Raw genomic sequence first — 23,111 nt, 5'->3', positions numbered from 1 at the left:
GATTTGAGATGCCAAGGGCAAAAAATGACAGCTCCTTGGTACAGAATTTCGATACTTTGCAACTTGGATTTTCATCCATGATCCCTCACATGCCAAATTCTCCATCTGGCCTTAGCATCAAATTGAGGAATTGAGCAGAGGCCTTTCCACAGTGAAGAAACACAGGACTCAGGAGCAGGAGTAGGCCATTCAGCCCTTCAAGCCTGCTCCACCATTCAATAAGATCATGGCTGATCTGGTCATGGTCTCAGTTTCACTTTCCTGTCTGCCCCACCACGCTCCCCCCACAATAACCCTTGACTGTCTTGGCTAACAAAAATCTACCTAACACAGCTTTGAATAAATATAAAGACTCATCCTCCATTCTCTTCCGGAGAAGAGAATTCCACACTCCTAATGACCCTCAGAGAAAATATTTTGCCTCATCTGTTTTAATTTAAAAATAAGAAGTCTCCTTTTTATGTTACTGAGTTCTAATTTACTCCACAAGAAGAAGCATCTTCCCAGTATCTAACCACATCCAGTTTCGCCAAGATCTTGTATCTTTCAATAAGATCATCTCTCATTCTTCTAAACTCCAATGGGTATAGGCCTAACCTGTTCAACCTTTCTTCATATGATAAGCCTATCATCAAGGAATAGGTCGAGAATACAAAAGTAAGCAAAGTCACTTTGGGTCACACCCTTCCAGTGTTTGGTTCATAGGAATGTAGGAACAGGAGAATGCATTCACCCCCTTGAACTTGTTCAATCAGTGCGGTTGATCACTTACACTTCTTTGCTTTATTTCCCTTGATACACTTACCAACAAAAATCTATCAATCTTGAACATTTAATGTGCCCAACGTCCATAGGAACAGTGTTCCAAGTTTCCATTAATCTGCATGTGAAAATGCATCCTGATTTCTCTCCTAAATGATTGCATTCTAATTTGAAGATTAAGCCCTCTTGCTCTGGATTTCTACACCAGAGGAAATGGTTTCTCTTTAATTATCCTATAACCATTAAACACTTGAAGTACTTGGTTTAGACCATTCCTCAATCTTTTAAACTCAAGCGAATACTAGTCAATACAACCCAGTACTTAACTCTTTAAACTCTGGTGAATATGTGCTGTAGCCCTTCCAAGGGCAATACACATTCTCTGAGATTGAGTGTCCAAAACTGAACACAGTACTCAAAATGAGATCTGTCCAAGGACAGGAACAATGGAAGCATTACTTCCTGAATTCCAACCTCCTTGCAATGAAGGTCAACATTCCTGTGAGCGAGTTCTTTGATGAATTAACAGAGAGGATTGATGAAGCTAGTGTGGTTGAAATGGTGTTTGATTAACTACCATATTATGGACTTTTAAGAAAATTTGAAACCTATAGGTTCAAGTGGGCACTTCCTCCTACCTCACCCTGGACCATGACCCCACCTCTGAACATCAAGCCATTGTTTCTCTCAGGTCCAACCCTGACTTTGTCATCAAACCTGCTCACAAGGGTGGTGCTGTTGTTGTCTGGCGTACTGACCTCTACTTCGCAGAGGCTGAGCGCCAACTCGCAGCCACTTCCTCCTATGTGAGACCATGACCCCATCACTGAACATCAAGCCATTGTTTCCAGGACTGTCATTGACCTCATCTCCTGTGGAGATCTTCCCTCCACAGCTTCCAACCTCACTGTCTCCCAACCTCGGACAGCCCGCTTCTACCTCCGACCCAAAATCTACAAACAGGGCTGTCCTGGCAGACCGATCGTGTCAGCCTGTTCCTGCCCCACGGAACTCATTTCTTGCTTTCTTGACTCCATTCTCTCTCCCCTTGTCCAGTCTCTTCCCACCTACTTCTGCGATTTTTCTGATGCTCTACATCATATCAACAATTTCCAGTTCCCTGGCCCCAACCGCCTTCTCTTCACCATGGACGTCCAATCCCTCTACACCTCCATCCCCCACCAGGATGGTCTGAGGGCTCTCCGCTTCTTCCTTGAACAGAGGCCCGAACAATCCCCATCCACCACCACCACCCTCCTCCGTTTGGCTGAACTTGTTCTCTCACTGAACAATTTCTCCTTAAACTCGTCTCACTTCCTCTAAATAAAAGGTGTGGCCATGTGTACCCGCATGGGCCCCAGCTGTACCTGTCTCTTTATGGGGTATGTGGAACATTCCTTGTTCCAGTCTTACTCAGGTCCCCTCCCACAACTCTTTCTCCGGTACATCAATGACTGCTTTGGTGCCGCTTCATGTTCTCGTCTGGACCTAGAAAAGTTTATTAATTTTGCTTTCAATTTCCAACCCTCTGACACTTTCACATGGTCCATTATTGACACTTCCCTTCCCTTCCTTGACCTTTGTCTCAATTTCTGGTGATAGATCTGGTGATCCACCAATATTCATTAGAAGCCCATTGACTCCCACAGCTACCTCCACTACAGAGCCTCACACCGTGTTTCCTGTAAGGACTCCATCCCATTCTCTCAGTTCCTTTGCCTCCGTCGCATCTGTTCTGATGATGCCACTTCCCAAAACAGTTCTTCTGACATGTCTTTCTTGTTCCTTAACCGAGGTTTTCTATCCATGGTGGTTGACAGGGCCCTCAACTGTGTCCAACCCATCTCCCCCGCCTCTGCCCTCACACCTTCCTCTCCCTCCCAGAACCTTCTTAGGGTCCCCCTTGTCCTCACTTATCACCCCACTAGACTCCGCATTCAAAGGATCATCTGCCGTCATTTCCGCCAACTCCAGCATGATGCCACCACCAAACACATTTTCCCTTCATCTCCCCCTGTTGGCATTCTGTAGGGACTGTTCCCTCCAGGACACCCTGGTCCACTCCTCCATCACCCCCTACACCTCAACTCTCTCCCACGGCACCTTCCCATGCAACCGCAGAAGGTGCAACACCTGCCCCTTTACTTACCCCCTCCTCACCATCCACGGGCCCAAACGCTCCTTTCAAGTGAAGCAGCACTTCACTTGCACTTCCCTCAATTTGGCCTACTGCATTCGCTGCTCCCAATGCAGTCTCCTCTACACTGGAGAGACCAAACTCAGACTGGGTGACCACTTTGCAGAACACCTTCAGTCTGTCCGCAAGCATGACCCAGACCTCCCTGTCGCTTGCCATTTCAACACACCACCTTGCTCTCATGCCCACAAGTCCGTCCTTGGCCTGCTGCAATGTTCCAGTGAAGCCCAAGCAAACTGGAGGAACAGCACCTCATCTTCCAATTAGGCACTTTACAGCCTTCTGGGCTTAACATTGAGTTCAACAACTTCAGACCATGAACTCTCTCCTCCATCCTCATCCCTTTTTTCTAATAATAATTATTTATTTATATATACATTTTTCTTTTCCCACCTATTTCTATTATTATTTTAAAAATTTATTTCCATTTATTGTTTTATCCCCACCTTTTAGCCTATTTCAATCCCCTCCCCCCACCCAACCTCCACTAGGGCCATCTGTCACTTGCTCATCCTGCTTTCTACTCTTAATGTCACCATTAGCACATCCTTTAGCTAATATCACCACCGTCAACACCCCTTTGGCCTTTTGTTTATGACATCTTTGGCAATCTCTCCTTTGCCCCAACCTATCACTTGCCCTCTATCCAGCTTCACCTGTCCAACCCCCCTTAAACAGCTTATATTTCACCACATTTCTATTTCTCTTTAGTTCTGATGAAGAGTCATACGGACTTGAAACGTTAACTCTGTCTTTCTCTCCACAGATGCTGTCGGAACTGCTGAGTTTTTTCCAGCAATTTTTGTTTTTGTCTCAGAAACATAGTAAATGGTGAGGGAGTTAGTAACAGATCTGAGGAGGAGATGGACTGGTGAGATGGGCAGGTAAAGTTTGATGCAGGGAAATATGAATTAATGCACTTTGTTAAGAAGGATGAGCAGGGACAACGTGAACTAAATGAAACAATTTTGAAGGATATGTAAGAATAGAGACTCTTGGGGATGTGCATGCACAAATATTTGTAAGGACAAGTTGAGAACTCTTTAAAAAAAATTATGCGAGATCCTTGGCTCTAGAAACTGAGGCATAGAGTATAAAAGCAAGAATTATTCTCAACTTTTATAAATCACTGTTTAGGCACCAGCTGGTATATTGTGTCTAGCTCTGGGCACCATACTCTAGAAAGGGTGTCAAGACCTTCAGAGAGGTAGCAGAGCAGATTGACTAGAATGGTACAGGGATGAGAAACTTTAGTTACGTATAGAGATTAGAGAGGTTGGGTTGCTTTCCTTAGAATAGAGGTTAAACTGAGATTTAATAGAGGTGCTCAAAGCTATTTATAAGGTAATTAAGGAAAATTGTTCCCAGTGGCAGAAGTGTTGGTAACCAGAGGACACAGATTTAAGATAATTGGCAAAAGACGGGGCAAGATGAGCAGAATTCTTCTTATTAAATGCAGCAAGTTGTTATAATATGGAATGCACTTCCTGATAGGGTGGTGGGAGCAGATTCAATAGCAACGTTCAAAAGGAGATTTTATATACTTGAAAAATTTGCATCGTTATGGGAAAAGGGCAGGGGAATGAGAATAATTAGATCGCTCAGACAAAGAGGAGTGATGGACAAATGATCACCTTCTATGGGGCATCATTCCTTGAAAACTGAAAAGAAAGGCTGCAGATTTTAGGAACACTACATCTTGATTCTAGCTTAAGTGCAAAAATTGATCTGTTTCATGCTGCATCTGCACTACTGAGCAGCCCTAAGCAGTTTTGCAATACCTCAGGGTTCCATGCTATTGATCTTGCCCATCTATTTTATGTTATAGGGCCGTTTTCTAGGTGGCCAAAACACTAACAAACTGTATATACATTGTTAAGTTGCAATTTGAAATTTTGTTTTTACTCCTGAGCTTACTCAACGCCCAATGAGTGGAAACACTGCTTCTCCAATCTGAACAGGAGGACTAAGCCCCTCAGCCAGTCAATAACCACAAGACTAGCTGCCTCCCTTTCGCCCGCTGGTGGTTTTTGTATGGCTATGAGCAGCCCCGCCACTGGCACAAGCACCTGTGGAAACCAACTTATTCTGTAAATCTCAGGCTCTCCATGAGGCAGCACCAATGCCTTTCAATTGGATGGCAGGGCTGCTGCTGTCAGGGCTGATGTTGGCAATACCGTGTGAAAGTAAAGACAGCATTACATTAGCAATGAAGCGAATCCATTATTGGATTAGCAGATGCAGGCAGTTCAAACAAAAGACATTAGTTAAAGGATTCCTTTTGCAATAGGTAAGCCAGTACTCTGACTCTTTGTGATGGCTGAATAAGCTTTTCCAGGAGTACATGACATATAGCTAGTATGATTGACTAGGTGTCCACAGCTTTCTCTTATTGATATACAGTACAATTGGGTCTAAGGGTGGTTTTGCAGTCATTGTTATATAATACAAACATATTAAAAGACAGTACCACTAACTACATATTACACCCAGTTGGTATATGTAAGTTATCTGATGTCTTCCAGTAAGCAGTGAACAGATGAAGGAAGTGTTTTGCTTGTCACAGGGGTGCTCTCATTAAGAAGCTTTTATTGTAATTACATAATTCTTCTAAATCATCATGCTTCCAGAGTTTGCACTGAGTCAACAGGACCAGCACATGGTTAACACAATAAATCTTGCAACTTCATCTTAAAAGGTTCACCCAAATCAGGATTGGAGACTTTGGCCAGGATTTCCGTGGAGTCGGGACGAGTTAGAATGTCTTTTAAAATGGTGGGCATGACCTGATTTTGGGATTCCTGCCCCCGTTCCAGTTGCCAGCAATTTTGGCCAGTGCTGGATAAGGGTGCAGGCAGTCAGCACTCCCGCTTTTACCGTCTCTATTGTGGGGGTGGGCATTTCAATCTAGCCCCACCCCCCAGCAATTTTGATAGTTAGGCCTGTTCCTCTTAATCAGGTGTAAATAAACACACCAGCATTGAAAAACTACAAAGAATAACTTATTGCAACAGATGTAAATCAAACAAAACCCTCTGTAGCTGTGTCAACATTGCCTCCTAAGCTAAGTCAATGAGCCATGATCTCATTGAATGGCGGAGCAGGCTTGATGGGCTGAATGGCCTACCTCTGCTCCTATGCTTTATGGTCTAAGTGGATAAGTCTGCTAAGCTAAGTGGAGCTCAGCTGGCCTCACCATCTGGCCTATCTCCATTGCCACCTTGGACCTGCCCCCTGAGGTGGCGGGCCCAATTCTATCCTGCTCCTGCGATCTCAGAATGGAAATATGGCGGGTGGGCACCTCCCTAGTGGAGATGGGTTTGTGGGGTCAGGAACTTTCCCAACTCATGCTCCTGGTCACCTTCATGAAAATCCAGCCCTTTACGTCAAAGGACACTCAGGACAAACAAAAGAAACCCGATTCGAGGCTCCTCATCACTCAGGGCAGGCATTCAAAGTTCGCCTTTTGTGCATTTTGGGAATTTTAGGACTGAATTCTCTCCTAATTTTCAGGTCTCTATTAATTTAGTTCACTTAGGTTCATGGTGTGTCAGAAACCCAAATATTTGGTACCCTGAAGCCAAGGTCCTGAACCCTTAAGGTTCAGCAATTTATTTAGTCATCATTTTTAACTCCTTTGTAATCAAATTTACAGTTCTTTTGTTGTAAACTTCGCCAACTGTGGGTTACCATTGACCCGTCATATAAACAAGAGCAGGTCAGAGGCTGGGAATTCTATTGTGAGTAGCTCACCTCCTAACTCCCTAAAGCTTATCCAGCATCTACAAGCCACAAGTCAGGAATGTGATGGAGTACTCTCCACTTGCCTGGATGAGCGCATCTCCAATAACATTCAAGAAGCTCGACACATCAGGACAAAGCAGCCTGCATGATCAGGACCCCATGTACCACCTGAACATTCATTCCTTTCACCACTGGTGCAAAGTGGCAGCAGCGGGTACCATACACAAGATGCACTGCAGTAACTTGTCAAGCCTACTTTGAGAGCACCTTCCAAAGCTGCGAGCTCTACCGCCAAGGAGGACTAAGGCAGCAGACAGATGGGAACACCAGAGCCTGCAAATATCTGTCCAAGCCACCCTGACTTGGAGTTATATCTCTGTTCCTTCACTGTCGTTGGACCAAAATCCTGAAATTCCACCCTTAACAGCACTGTAGTGTACCTACACCACATGAGGCTGCAGCAGTTCATGAAGGTGGCTCACCACCACCTTCTAAGAGGCAATTAGGGATGGGCAGTAAATGCTGGTCTTACAGTGACACTCTCAACCCATGACCAAATGATTAAAAAAACGTCACTATAAATGCCAGTTCACTTTCAGGCCAATATTATTTGGATGATTTGACTGGTGCAGTGTTCAATAGTTGGTGTCAAATGGGCTGGTGTTCTGGTAACTTTTTTCAAAAAAGCAAAAACCAGCATTCAATTGTCAATCTTCACCACACGCGTGTCTTATCCAGTTCTATATGACCATAAGCCTCCCACATTGATAGTGCAGTTTGCTGCTTTATCACATGATAACCAACTGTAGATCTACAGCTGATACTCTGAAGCTTAGCAGGCAGAGAAATCATTTGTATAATACTGAAAGCCACATATAAGTGTTTGAAGGTTAGATTATGTCACTTGTTATTTCAGTTAGCAACAATAATGGAAAGCAAAGGTCGAGTTTATCAATGACCTGTAATTGTGATCCTGTTTGTCAAGCTAATGAGCAATTTGGCTCCTCATTTAAATGGCAACAGGGGAGGATATAGGAGTGGGCATTCTTAAGCATTTCAATTCTCTGACGATTTCAAAATTCAGTTTTTTGTCCCATAATATAACTTGCAAAAATATGGCCCACCTCAAATATTTTACAAACCCCCTTTGCAGGAATATTTTATAAAGTTGTCCTTGGAATATGGGAGTAGAACGTGGTGATGGGCTATCATTTTGAATTTCTTAGTGACTTAACTGCTAGGCCACTTCAGATGGCATCTAGTGTCACATATAGACTGGACCAGATAGCAGTTTCCCTCCCTGAAGGGAGCTAGTTGGATTTTTATTAAAAAACTGCAGCTTCCTTAGTCGTTTTTACCAAATATGCTGCATTCAACTCACGATCTCTCTCATTGTTAATGGTACCATAACCACTACACTATCTCATTTCTGTTAACCCAATATGTTATAAAACATATAACATGTTAGATAACATTTATTTGAACATGATCATTTGCAAGATCTGCTTGCACGTCAACGTTTTACAGTCAGTGGTTAGTTCCTTATCCATCATCATACCCAATTTATTTATTTATGTACAATTTCAGAAGCAATTTATATTTCTCTCCCTTTAAAACGCTCCTTCAAATCTACCTCTTTGACCAAGTTTTTGATCATCTGCCCTAAATCTCCTTTAAGATGCTCCTTAAGTGGCTCGGTGTCAAATTTTCTTTGATAACGCTCCTGGGAAGTGCCTCAAGAAGTTATACGATATTAAAGATGTTATATAAATGCAAGTTGTTACTGCATAATGCAACAGCAAGTAGATGAGAGCAGGGATTTAAGCAATCTATCTTTTTTTGGCTTAATTGACTCATCTTTGCATGCTATGGAATTAAACAGGTGCATCCTATTTATTGCACTTTGGAGTGCTACCAATATCTAAATCCTGATTTGCGAGTACAAAGTTACGAAAAGCATTCGTTAACAGTCATTGTTACTTAATTTGAACACAACCTGATAAAAGTAACAACAATCTTTACTGCATTGAGTGGCCAACTTTACAATGATTTGCTGGGTAAATGTAGCACTTAGAATTCTATATCAAAGGCATGTGGAAGAACTGACTCCCTGTAATATGAAGAGGATGTTTTTTCTGACTGGACTCCTTTGTGAGAACGGAAGACCTGAGGCCATGTATTATATATTACAAACAGAAATTGCAGCAGGTGCAATACCTGAGGGGAACTTCCATATAGAGATGCAGTCATTAACCAAATTATAACTCTGGAGGAAGAAAGGCAGCTTGTGCATTAAGTTTGCTGTTCCACCTCCTGTTTTGTACGCATGTACACAACTACATGTGTATGTTCTCCTGGCATATATATGTTTCAATTTGTTGTCTGGGCCAGCTTCAGGTCCCGAAAGAAGAAGAAAACCATGCATCGTCAGAAAGCTACGCAATCCCCAATTTCTTTTTATATTTTATGGGTTAATTTAGAATTAAGAACTTAAAGTTAACAGGAAATCCACCTTGTTGAAACAGAATACATTTTAAAAAATTGGCTTAAAACAGCACAACACATTAGTGCATTAATGCACAGTATCAGAGACAGCTAGAATTTTGTCACTAATGGTAGATGTGCTGTGTTTTCTAGGTACCAGAAGAATTGTAAACCTTGATAATCATGTTGGACCATGTAAAATTTGGAAGGAGAGAAGTGGTCCATTAATTGTCCCTACACTAGTCCTCACACAGTGTCAGTGTGTAATTTCCCGCTTTAAAGCACAGAGATATCCCCAGTTCCTCTAACCTTCTGAAGTGATTGGCCACAACACCCACAAGCTCGCCGATGCGGTTCTCATTGGCTGGCTGCATTTTATCAAGGAACACAATGAGGTCTTTATTATCCTTGGTGTGGAACACAACAAGCTGATCCTTTCCTGTTGATACGCTCACTCCAGTAACCTGCGGAATGGAGGGGAAAATAAAACACTGTCATTGAAGTTATTATGTGTATCATTCTGTGCTGAGCCAAAAGCTTGGCACTATATCAGAACTTTACAATTCATTATAAGATTTTACCGCACAGAGGTCTGACTAGTGTCTGTGTTAGCTCCCTAAAACAGCTATCCATGTACCTGCTATTCCCTTGCCATGTCACCAACAGAATCACAGAATATTACATGATTTCCCTTTCAAAAATCTCTAAACCTTTACCAGGAATCATAATTTATCTGCCTATTTGAACAGTACAGCAGGTGCTGGAGGCATGATGGCTGGGGAATTATTGTACTGATGCAAATATAGGTTACAGTGAGCCCTCCTCCATGGGGAAAAAAGAAACCTACACAAAATCTGCACCTCCAATGTAAGCTTTTACTTTGTATTCAGAAAAAGTGTGACCTTTATACAAGTTAATATGGCAATAAAGACTGGCAGAATAATCGAGGTAAATTACCAAAACAAACTGAGATAATAGTGTTGCTGTCTACCAACATTAGCTGCTCCAAAACTAATCACAAGGAAATGCGGGGGAAACTTGGCAATAGCCTGGCTATTCAGCACATGGGCAGGGAAAGTTACAGACTCACACACATGTCCCAGAGGTTGCTGCATTAGCACATCATGTCTCCACGGCAATGAATTCAACTAATGAAGAAAAGGAGGAGTTACATATCATGAAAGAGGAAGTTAGTAGTTATGTACTGTACTAACATTGTTTTGTGATTGGAAATTGATAGGGACTTCTGACATGGAAATTTTTAAAATCCTCTTTATGAAGGTATAAAATAATGTATTGACTTATCTATTTGAACTTCTTGTTGCTGTTGGTTTTGTTACTTTATGATCTTTTTCAGGGATAGTTAATGACAGCAGAACTATGATTTTAGGTATCACAGTGCACCTTGTGATTGTTGAAAGCAGCACAGCGTAAGTGTCATCACACTGTTGCTATTGTAGAAAGTGTTGCTAATGCTTTTACGGTGAATATTAGATTATTAAAATCCAAAAGTTTGATGTCAGCTAAACAGACATTAATCCAGTTTCTCTCTCTTCAGGTGCTATGTCCTGAGAGGGTGCTGGTGACCATGCATTTCCATGTTAATCTTGCGCTAGAGGTGTGGGTCATCTTCGTTGGTGGTATATTCATGCAGTTTGCAAGGCTTTTAGAAAGGCTGTTCTTTGTCTACTGTGATCTCTTTTACCATCAATCTTTCCCATCATTATCAGACTTTCTAAGTCATGAGTTCTTATTACATGCCCAAGAAATCCGACTGTCTCTTCCTGACCTTGGTCAGCAGAGTTCTTTTGCTCTCAGATTTTTCTAGCACTTCTTCATTGGTAGTGTGACTTGTGAAAGGTATCCTCATTATTCGCATCAGAAACTGCAACCCTGCAGCCTTAATTCTCTGCATTGCTTCACTGATTGTCCAACATTCGCTTCTGTATGTCAAAATTGGTGTGGTGTAGCATTCCAGGATTCTCAGCCTTGTTTTCATGGATAACTTTGCGCTGATCGTGATCTTTTTCCTTTTTTTTTGAAATGCATCTTTGGACATTCAAATCCTTTGTCTTATTTCTTGGTCCCACTTTCTGTCCAATGTTAACATACTTCCTGGGTATCAAAATTTATCGACTTGTTTGATCTTTTCACTTTTCATTGTGATTTTGCATTCTGGTATGATTTTCTTTTTTGACACAATTTATGCTCAGCTCTTTATTCTCACTCTCATTCACTACTCTGTCCAAACTCTTCTGCAGTTTCTCTTCAGAGTTGGCAATAAGAACGATATCATCATTAATAATCTTACATTATTAAGGGTTGTAGCCTCCAACTAATAATCCAGGAAGGTCTTTAATCTCTCCAAGAATATTTTCACTATACAAATTGAATAAATCCAGGAAGAAAACACTCCTATCTGACCCCTCTTTGAATCCAGTTCAAAATTTTAAATTGGGCTTTCTTACAATAGTGATTGAATTTCAAGAGGTACCACACCTGTCTCAAAAGAAATCAGGTGTCCATCCATCTACAAACAGTCAGAATATAAATAAAATCATGCAGGTTTTGTTTTGAAAGAGTCATCTCCAAGCTGAAGTACAAGGTGAAGCAGATCTCCTTATCTTAACACACACACCTGCCATTCAGAATATTGTCCATTTTTACTGATTTAATCACAAGACATTAATTTACTGGTCTGCTAAGCTAAAAAACCAAAAAGACATGTGCTTAAGGACCATGCATTTTTCAGTTACTGCAGATTCAAAAAAATAGATAAGCCCAGAGTTTGAGCAGGAGATCGTAAATGATCTGAGATACCCATGAAGAAAATACATTTCAGACACTTTGGGAGAAGCAGAATACATGGATAGACTAAAGAAGCTGGGGGCTGTTCTACTTAGAGAAGGTCGAGAGGCGATTTGATGGAGGTGTTCGAAATCAAGAGGGGTCTGGACAGAGTGGATACAGAGAAACTGTTCCCACCGACGGAAGGATCAAGAAGCAGAGCACACCACTTTAGGGTAACAGATAAAAGAAGCAATGGCGACACGAGGAAAATCTGTTTTTAAGCAGCGTGCGGTTATGATCTGGAACATACTGTCCGAAAGTATAGTGGAGGCAGATTCAATCATGGTTTGCAAAAGGGGACTGGATAGTTATCAGAAGAGAAAATATTTGCAGGGATATAGGGAAAGGGTGAGGGAACTGGACTAGCTGAGTTGTTTTTGCAGAGAGCCAGCATGGATAAAAAGGACCGACTAACCTCATTCAGCGCTGTAAAGATTCTATGAGTTGTTTCATTGAGGTTCCGGTAACACTGCAGCAAGATGGCAGCCAGTGCTGGATACTGCTGTTTCTCATTGGGCTCTGTGGCCAATTCACAAGTCTCACAAAACGTGGCAGTAATGAAAACCTTAACAGCTTTGCCCCAGCCTTTGAATTTGCACCACAAGGGTTGAGCTGACCAAATAGCAGGCGGTTTGGCAGGAACTGTTCTTCCATTCCTACTCTCCTCAATCCCAGCCCATGGGAGCATCGTTCTTGTATCTAGAGATCTTTTGATCATAGAATCTTACAGCACTTGCATTTGAAGCGGTTCAGAGAAGGTTCACTGGCTGATTCCTGGGATAAAGGAGTTGTCTTATGAGAGAAGGTTCAGCAGGTTCAGCCTACAGTCATTGGAGTTTAGAAGAATAAGAGGTGATCTTATTGAAGCATATAAGATTCTGAGGGGGTTTGACAGGATGGATGCTGAAAGGATGTTATCCTTTGTGGGGGAATCCAGAACTAGGAGGCATGGTTTAAACATAAGGCATCTCCCATTTAAGACTGAGATGAGGAGGAATTTCTTCTCTCAGAGGGTCATTAATCTTTGGAATTATTTTCTCCAGAGAGCAGTGGAGGCTGTGTCATTGAATATATTCAAGGCTGAGTTAGGCAGACTTTTGATCTACAAAGGTTATGGGCGGTCGAGCAGGAAAGAGGACTTAAGGCCACAATCAAATCAGCCGAGATATTATTGAATGGCGGAGCAGACTCAAAGAGCTGAATGGGCAGCTCCTGCTCCTATTTCTTATGCTCTTATGACCATTGAGTTACATACAAAACAATGGATAGGCGGCAGTGAATCAGGTTGGGAATAATAGATTCCTGGGATAGATTTGCCTGGGGAATAATTGACATTTGCAACGCTATGGGCAAATAGCAAGGGGTCAGTCTGATGCTCTCTCAAAGAGCTGGCACAGGCATGAGGGGCTGAATGGCCTTATGAAAAGAAATACGGTAGACAAACTATCCATTATTTAGTTTTTCTTTAAAGCTAATAAAACAAACTATAAATGAAAAAAAATGAACACTCTGCTGGCTAAAATACATTTGTTTAAATCTTAGTATCTGACCTTCAAATCATCTCCACTTCAAAGGTTATAGTTTTAAATCAATAAATAAGCAATCGCAATCACATTCCCTCTCCCTCCACCACCACCCACCACCCCCACAACCGGCCTCATTTATTTTTTCTCTCTCTCTCCTGGAGATTCAACAGCAGCTTTGTACAGAATAAAAGCAATATGGGCGCTTGCCAGATTTCTATAAAAGGAAAAGTGATGTCATTTTAATTTGTCTATTAAACTGGTTTCAGCTGTAACTGCAAGCATCTCAAGTTCAAGAGAAAGATAAATTGAAATGGGACAATGCAACACAGGCACAGTCCAGTCACCCCATTTGAATCTGTCACTCTTTAATGCATGTTAGTATACTCCACCAATATTCAGGGATCTATTAGTATTCCACTGCTCATCTTGAACACCAACCACTTATACTGTGAAGCTACAGACAGCTGGAAAGCAAATACTTTAACCCTTCCTACTTCTTCAACAGCTTCCAAAATCATCACAAGCTTCTGAACGCTAGGTTTCTCTGAAGTGCCATAAGGCAGATTTAAGATTAATAATCAATAGCTGAATTCCTATTCATTCTAAAGTCAGAAAAATGGTAACCTAGTGAATGCCACTGAGATCCTCAAACAGTTAATTTGGATTTCACCCCATGATTCCTGCTGACTTTGGTACTGGCAGAGTGCTTTGACCTTCCCTGACAGTGATTATTGTAGAAATCCTTTAATTTAGAGAGACACATTGAGGTTTGCAAGTCAAGCAACGCGATTATTTTATGTTCACAGTGACTCTGTACCATCACACAGCAAGACATCAGCTGATGCAGTCTCCAAGGAGATCTCTATGGAAACTGGGTTACCACGGAAATGCTGATGCTGAACTATTCTGACAGTAAGATGAATTTACCAAGGATCATCCGGGTGCATATTGCTACAAAAATCTATCTTCAAATGTAAAATATGCCCCTCTCAAGCAGGATGAAATGCAAACAAAGATGACAAATTGAACCCCCTTTCATAGACTATGGTGAAAGGAAGCTGATGGACCAGTTATTCAATATATTGGATTTAAATTCTGTGAGAAACAGATTAACTATTAATAATGCATCTTTATCAATAAAAATTAAATGCCATTAATAAATTAATTCAATCTAATACATGCTGCACAATTCTTTTTGTGAAAAAAAAATGTTTATTTTACTGTTTCAATCTGCCTTTGTTGGCTTATGTTTAAAGGGAAAAGCTGAGGCTAAGAGAGAATTTGCAGAAAAAATTGTCCACTCGGGTAATGAGGCTGTTGGATTTCAATGTATGTTCATATGTGGGCCTTACGGTAATTCCAGTTCTGAAGAGAGACTCGTTTTCACACAATTCCACTGTCCTTAGGCAATTGCCTACTCTTACATAGTCTATCCCTAACCACTGAAGAAAAATTATTCGGTTCGTCTTTGTTGTATGGTCAGGTTTTCATGTTGTGAGGAGACTGGCTCTAGTGGGCTCAGTGAAAGTGTAGTTACAGGCATTTGTGCTACAGTTCATTGCACCTTGAAAAGGCAGCACACAGGTCGTTGCCAGCAATTTCCCAAATGCAATGATAAATTATTGGGCCATCAGGTGGAGGAGGAACTGAGGGTGGGGGTCTAAGCTGGTTGCAGCTGCTTCCTTGCACAGGCCTGAAGGAAAATACAAGGGGCAAGTCACTTGATGCTGCACCTGAGCCTAATAGTGGCCAGTTATACAGTGACACTGGCAGAGCAATCACAGCAGGTTCCTGGCTTGCCTTATCAAGCAGATAACAAGGCACAATATGTGGGTGGGGTGGAAAAAAGAGAGGCAGACAGAAATAAAGAGCTTCCATTTATATAGAACCATTTCATTCAGACTCTATTGGTGTGTGACTTACATTATACAAAGGAATAGTCTTCATCACTTGATACTGCTTCAGTGGATCCAATTTGTATAGGTGACGGTCAGTGATGAAAATTGCACGGTCCTCAGATTTATTAAATCGGTTTATCTGTAGCGAGATAGAGCCAAATAGTGAATAAACACCAAAACCAATCCAAGGTAAAGTTCTTAGCAGTATGTCATAATTATCCTAGCAAAACCTTATGGAATCAACACTGCAGGTTTGCAGCCAATAATAGGCGGCCTTAATTTTTCTTCAACAGGTTCAGGAGGAATGGTAATGACCCAGCTTCTGTTTTTACAACTGTGACATGTGATTATTGCATTTTCCTTTCATTTGGGAAAAGAAATTTACAAACCTTGTTTCATTGCTAACACTTACCTTCCTGTAGATTATTTTTAACCATTATAAAGTGGAGTTCTTTCACTGTGGTGTAACTGAATAGTATTACTGGGCTCTTCCTGCTAATGAAATGTTGCTGATATTGAACTGACATCACCAATACAGGGCAGATACTAACTTGGGAACTAGCATTAGCCCAAAAATATGACACCTAAGCTCCTCTCCCTGCATTCTCCCACCCCCGGCCACATGTTCTAGATTTGATACTGAACCATACAGATCAGCAAGATCCCAGGTTTAGTCCTCTGATTTCTGAACAGTTAACTGATTTTAGACACAGCAAATCAAAGGGGAAGTAAAACAGGTATCATCCAGGCTTCTTACTCCTTATCCATATCCAGTGAAAAAGACAGACAGACTTGTGCCTTTCGCAGCCTTCGGCTATCCTAAGTACTTATGCTGCAAATTGGCTATCTTTTTATCATTCATGGGATATGGGCCTCACTTCTGAAGTGTTTGAATTCACCGTTATAAGTTAAGATTATGCACAGGAAACTGTCACATATAGAAATAATATAACTGAGCAGATAATCCGCTCTTAGGTTTTGGATAAATGTTGCTCAGGGCACCAGGAAGAACTCCCGTGTTCTTCTTCAAATGATGTCATGGTATCTTTTAGATTCACCTGAGAGGGCAGGTTCCATATACTATATTATAGAGCATGGTGTAACTGTCAGCTGTAACATAAGCTGCTGTCGTGCAATTGATGAAAAACTACTGGTACGTACAGCAATTTTGCCTTTGGGATGATACACAATCACAACCCAACAAAACACTAACATCCACAACAACCAGGTTTCTGTCAGGAAAATCACCCCTAGCAGCATAGAAAGCAATCTCCAAGATCGATATACAAGAGTGCTCCTTCAAGGTCCAGCATCTCCATAAGGAAAAATAAGTTTCAAAGCAAAATGCTTTCCACTTTGAGGGCAACCATTTTGCAGCTTCACAGAAGTTTCTTGTAGCCTATCACCTGATGACACAATTCTTAGCTGCCTTCGGTTCGTAGCCTGTTTATAATAATCCAGCGAACACGAGTGAGACACACCAAACAACTCTGCATCATACATACTGGGCACATTACATGTCATATACCATCGGGTATGCTGTGGTTCAGTAATACTCCATGTAACTCACTGCACAGGTAGACTGAGTTTTGGAGGAAGTTGCAACAGGCAATGTGTGTGTGTAATCTGTGTATCCTAGGTTTACCTTCTAACCAAAACTGAAAATCATGGCATGCCTACGTGCATTCTGAAATTGCCAAGTTTAGATACACATTTGATTAATACTTTTGGTGGATGTGGTGGCAAAAGTGACAGGGAAATCAAACATTTTTCTTCAATACCATGTTTAGTCCACATGGAGACGGGGTAAATTCAGTAGAAAGCTGTTACATAAAACAAAATAGTAACAAAAGTACATATTAGCACCTTTCGTGTCTTCAGAACGTCCTAAGGCTTCACAGCTAATGAAGTGTAGACACTGTTGCAACATTGGGAAATTAACACACAGCAAGGTGCACAAAAAGTAATGATATAAATTATCATCTAACCTGATTTAGTGATGTTGGCTGAGGGATAAATATTGGCCAGAAAGTGGGAGAGTGACCTTGCTCTTTTTTAGATAGTGCCAATATGAGATCTTGCGCATCTACCTCAGCAGACGCGTTGGTTTAACGTCTCATCTGAAAGACAACACTTCCAACCTGTGCTCCAGCGTTGGCCCATACGTGTTCAAGTTTCTGGAAAGGGGCTTGAGCCCACAACCATGTGATTCAGTTGTAACAGTGTTATCAATTAGTCGAGCCTTTTTTTCAGACATTGATAAGAAAGTAATTATTAATTGGAAAAGGGACTATGAATTCTCAGATATCCCCGTATCGGTGAAAGTAAAGATAGCGTAAAGTAGAACTTCAGTCTATTTGTTTAAGCGCCGCATCTCCTGCCAGCATGCTGGGACAGAAAGTCTGTGCTGCTGACATCATCATTGTGCGCCTGGAACACGAAGTCGGCACACGCTCCGCCTGTAGGTGCATGCGCGGTGCTGACGTAATCGTTGTGCGCCCGTTAAACGCTCCCCACCCACTCGCCGGCTCGCTCTGAACACTTAGCTACTTCACTCGCCGCCCTGCTCACTGCCTATAGACAGCAAGGGGAGCAGGGTGGCGAGAGAGGAGGAGGCGGTGAGGGATCTGGGCGACCAGCAAGGCGGCAAGCAGGACGGCGATTAAATCGCAATCAGGGTCCCAAGACAACTGGTGCTTCAGGGTTCAATATTCCGCCAACTGCAAACCTTAAGCACGGTGGAAAAAGCACAATTTATAGATGCTGCATTTGTTAAAATATCTTTACATTGCTCAGTTTTGTGGATCGTCCTATTCTTTGTTGCAGACAGCTATCTCCGGCATCTCTAGCAGTGACATCACAGGCACTGTGACTGCATGTCCGGTGAATGCACCTCCTGCAGTGGCAACAAATGCAGCCTTGTTTAAAATCAAAACATTAGCTGAAACAAAATTATGTCAACCACTCTTTTCAGTAGCTGTTAAAGAAAATCATTTGTTTAGGCCAAATAAACATGGATTCAGATCAACATCATAATTGTTTCATTTGAATGACTTTGAAATTGGATCCAAAATGGCTATCCAATATCGTAAGAGCTTGCTTAATGCAGTCCTCCTGCATCTAGGTTTACTGGGAAGCAAAATTATTTTTTATAAGTGTCAGCCATGGCTCAGTGGGTCGCACTCTCACCTCAGATGTAGAAGGTTGTGGGTTCAAATTCCACTCCAGAAACTTCAAATCACAATTTAGGCTGGCACTCCTGGGCAGGGAGTGCTGCACTGTCAAAGGTGCTGCCTCTCAGATGAAATGTTAAACCAAGGCCCTGTCTGCTATCTCAGGTAGATGTAAAAGATTCCTATGGTCCTATTAGAAGAAGAATAAGAATTCTTCCTGGTGTCCTGACCAATATTTATTCCTCAACCAACATTAATAAAGCAGCTTACCTGGTCATTATCACCTGGTACAGGGTGGACTAATCAATGCTCCTCTCTCCTTTCAGGAGAAGACAGCCCACAATAGCGCTGAAAGGTTGCGGACTGGTGAAGGACCACCCCCTTCTCCACCTTCTACTCTTTACCAGATACGAGCAGGAGGGCTGGAGCTGGAGAGGCGCCATGTGCCTAGGTCAACCAGCCGCGGTGAGGCTGGGGTGCCACAGGGAGGTAAGAGTGCAGTGCACCGAAGTCAGAATGTCTGTCATAGCAACCATTCCACTGTTGTCTGTATATTGATGTGAGCCACGAACATGGAATCCCCATTGATAATGGAAAGACCAGGGCACCCTGACCTGGGTGCCAGGCATGCACAGTAACAGTGTAATGACTTCAACTAATGACATGTCCTTGTTCTTCCTTTCGGGCTCACCAGGAGCCTGTCGGGGTCAGGACCCTGAAGGCACGTCGCTCACCCCAGAGGACACAGATGACATAAACGCACCGACGTCATACCCTCTCAGCCAGGCAGGCACCAGTGCAGATACCAGCAGCTCAGTGGGCATTAGATTGGTTGATAGTATCTCGGTGCACAGCGGTGAGGCCACTTCACACTCGCTTGAGATGCAGGTGGAGGCAGAGAGTGCCCAGGGCGCCGGCAGTTGGAGGACTGCTGGGGACCAGGAACATGCTCAGTTGGTGGCTGATAATGTGCCTCTGGAATCGTCCCTGAGACAGCAGATGCTGCAAGTCCAGCAGGGTGTGCGGGAGGGTCTGGCGGAGATACATGAGGGGATGTGTGCCAGGGTCTCCACTGTGCAGGAGCCCATGCGGAGCATGAGCAATGCATTGACCCTCATGGCCAAGCGCACTGCATCCTCCATGGAGAGAGTGGCGACTCTCATGGAGAGGCTCCTCCAGGAGCTCAATCAGGGATTCCTGGGGATGCGCTCGGACCTGCAAGCCCTCACATTGGCAATGACCTCAGGTGGTCACTGTCAGTGTCGGAGATGGATTGGGCACCCAGTATCCCAGCTCGGTGCACATCCATCAATGGTGAGCAGAGGTCCAAAGTGACCTGATGTTGTCGCACGAGCTGCTTGTTGTCTCTGTGGGCTCCTCTCAGGGCGGTCCAGATGAGGGCAGCAGCTTTTCCGTTCCTCTGCCGGTGACCGTGGCATCTGATGAGGCTGCGGTGACTGGGGGGATGCCAGCCATGGCACTGGCCGCTCCCTCCCAGGCAGAGCCATCACAGACTCCACGGCTCAGAGGATGCCCGCCAAGGTCATCAAGGCCAACAGGACAGCAGAGTGAGCAGGCTGTCTCCAATGCCGATGCCAGTGAGGAGGGCGCACCAGGACATAGCATCTGTAAATACAAACGTAAAGCACCTTAGGCACAACACGGGCTTATCACTAGTGATATTTTTTTGCCCCACTTTTAAGTTATTTATTAGTAGGTGTGATGGAGAACACCTTTGCATTTAATTTGTATTATGTATGCCAGGCACCACACCAGTAAATGTGTTTGCGTTCAACAAGCCTCTATGTGCTTCATTAGTTCTGCAGGTGCAGGGTAACCCATGTTGTTATGAGTGACTTGTTTGTCATTGAGCTTTATTGAAACGGCGCATAGTACATGTTGTTCACCAAGCAAATGTTTCTGTCAGGTATCGAGTATGGAGTGTGCAGCCCTGGCATGTGGTGGTGATCCATCATTGGTAGGCTAGCTGAAGGAGCGTTGGATCAAGGCCTCCCGGGTGTCCTGCCTCCCTGGAGATTGCCCAGGTTGGCGTCTGCCCCCTCAGCGTTCTCCTGAGCGTGCTCGTCCTCAGACTCACCAATGGACTCATCGTCTGCTGCCAGAGCAGCTGCGTCAACATCATCTTCCTCCACTGCGTTCCCCCTTTCCAGCGCCAGATTGTGGACAGCACAGCTTGCAACCACTATCAGTGGCACACAATCTGGGGGTTTTTGCAGTGCGCCCCCTGAACGGTCCAGGCATCGGAAGCGCATCTTGAGAAGACTGATGGTTCTCTCTACCATCGCCTTTTGGAGGCATGGCTCCCATTGCATCACTGCTTGGCCCCTGTTCTTGGATGGTGAGGAGGCTTCATAAGCCATCTTTTGAGGGGATATCCCTTGTCGCTCAGCAGCCATCCATCCAGCTGGGCTGGAGCACTGAAGAGCCTCGGCACCTGGGAGTGTCTCAGGATGTAAGCGTCATGGCAGCTGCCTGGGTACCTTGCACAAACTTGCAGAATCTGCATCCTGTGATCACACACTATCTGCACGTTCATGGAGTGGAAGCCCTTCCTGTTGACGAAGGCACCGGGCTCACCCGCTGGCGCCTTGATGGCCACATGTGTGCAGTCGATTGCACCCTGGACGCGGGGGAACCCAGCAATCGCTGCAAAGCCTCTGGCTCGCTCTGCCTGGCTGGCCTCGTCCATGCGGTAGTGAATGAAAGTCAATGCCCACCTGAACAGAGCATCTGTCACCAGCTTGACACAACTGTGAACAGCTGATTGGGAGACTCCACAAAAATGACCCGCCAACCCCTGTAAAGAGCCCGAGACATAGAAGTTGAGGGTCACTGCGACCTTCAGTGCCACACAGCTGGAGCTGATCTCAGGCCCGAGCATCTTAACAGATGGAGGTCACGCTCTCCCTTTAGAGATTGAGCCTTTTTTGGCATTGTACCTCAGACATATTGAGGTAGCTGTATTGCCGCCTGTAAACCCTGGCAGCAGGATAGTGGCATCTTCTGTGGCCTCTTCTGCCTTGGACTTCCTGTTGGCCCTGCGCCCCTTGTACCTGCACCTCTCCTCCCACAGGTGGCTCCCATGGAGGCTGAATAGGGACACCTGGCCTCCTCCCACTTCTGGCCCTCTCTTCTTCCTCAGAGGAGGTGCCTCCAGGGGTGACCACAATCCCCATTCCCAGAGTTAAGGAAGGCTGTCTGAGACCTGGAAGACCCCAAGTGGTATGACTCCTCCTGAGTCCTGAACTGAAGCCTGTTATTTCTGTCACAGCAGCTCTGAAGCGAAATGAAGTTGTCCTGTTCACACAAGCAGGCAGCAGTAAGTTAGAATTTAAAGTACAAATAACTCACATCAGCAAGCCCACTCACCCCTCTTATCCCGCCTGTGGATGAGGTTTTTGAAAATGTGGCCTACCCGCCTGCCTGTTGCGCCCGTGCAACGCCCTGAAAATCGCACGGGCTGCGCAAAATCAAATACTGTTGGTACCTCAAGGGCCTTAACTGGCCCATTCATTAATAGCAGGCGCGCTTCTGTCCTCATAGTGCGTCCGCCTATTGAAATATTGCGATAGTGCGTGGTGATGTTGGGACGTACGCCCAACATCATCACGTGTCATTTTACATTCCGGCGTGTCGGGCCCACTCCCGCACGCCGAATGTAAAATTCTGGCCCAGGTGTAGAGTTAAATGAACATTAGAAGAAAGCAAGTTTCACCAATCACTTCATTTCACCTCTGTTAATCATAGAATGACACAGCACAGGAGGTCATTCAGCCCATCATAACTGTGCCAGCTCTTACACAGCGTTATCCAATGAGTCCCACTCCCCTGTACTTTCTTCACAGCCCTGGCAAATGTTTACCCTTCAAGGATTTATCCAGTTCCCTTTTGAACCGACTTCCAACACTCTTATCAGGCTAAAACAGGCAAGGTGATTGAAGGAATGAGATTTTTACAAATACCTTTTCACAAAAAATACAGGAAGGGTGCAATGTAGAATGGTATCATAAACTTTGGATAACAAAAGGAAATTCTTGGAGGAAAAATATAAATGCGCTTTATGATTTTAACTATTTCAGTTTTGAAATAAATGCAGGTATTAAACTTGGTATCAAAACCTGGGAAAATTGATATTCTGGTGGGATTTGGTTTTTGTTTATTCCTGTGTACACTCTCAGTATTTTTATATCCCAATGAAAATTACTGATATTGCACAAGTAAAGTTTGATCCATCATCTAGCATGATCCTGTACATTACAATAACATAGGTCTACATTCACTCTGGGAGTCCTTAACAACCTTCAAAGGTGAACTATGTAAATTGAAAGATCTCTTTTAAAATTGCGCAACTGGAAACATACCTTCAGGTGTCGTGTTTCACAGGCCCATGAAAATTCATACAACATATTTCAGTTTAGCTCATCATGTGTCCAAGAACATTGGAAAGCTTTAGCAT

The 23,111-nt window shown here is 43.5% G+C and overlaps 1 protein-coding gene across 1 annotated transcript in view; it reads right to left on the bottom strand.

Annotated features, from left to right (window-relative positions):
* Positions 1-23,111, bottom strand: part of myo1d (myosin 1D) — a 595,519-nt gene that overhangs the window by 172,792 nt on the left and 399,616 nt on the right. The window contains exons 20-21 of the mRNA XM_078529816.1: positions 15,487-15,600; positions 9,497-9,651 (exon numbers count right to left, since the gene is read on the bottom strand). Of these exons, the coding sequence (XP_078385942.1) occupies positions 9,497-9,651; positions 15,487-15,600 (269 nt within the window). The remainder of the gene's footprint in view (positions 1-9,496; positions 9,652-15,486; positions 15,601-23,111) is intronic.

This window comes from Cetorhinus maximus, chromosome 25, assembly GCF_964194155.1.
Source record: "Cetorhinus maximus chromosome 25, sCetMax3.hap1.1, whole genome shotgun sequence".
Lineage (NCBI taxonomy): Eukaryota > Metazoa > Chordata > Chondrichthyes > Lamniformes > Cetorhinidae > Cetorhinus > Cetorhinus maximus.
Note: the sequence above shows the minus strand (reverse complement) of the source record. Positions and strands in the feature narration are given on the sequence as shown.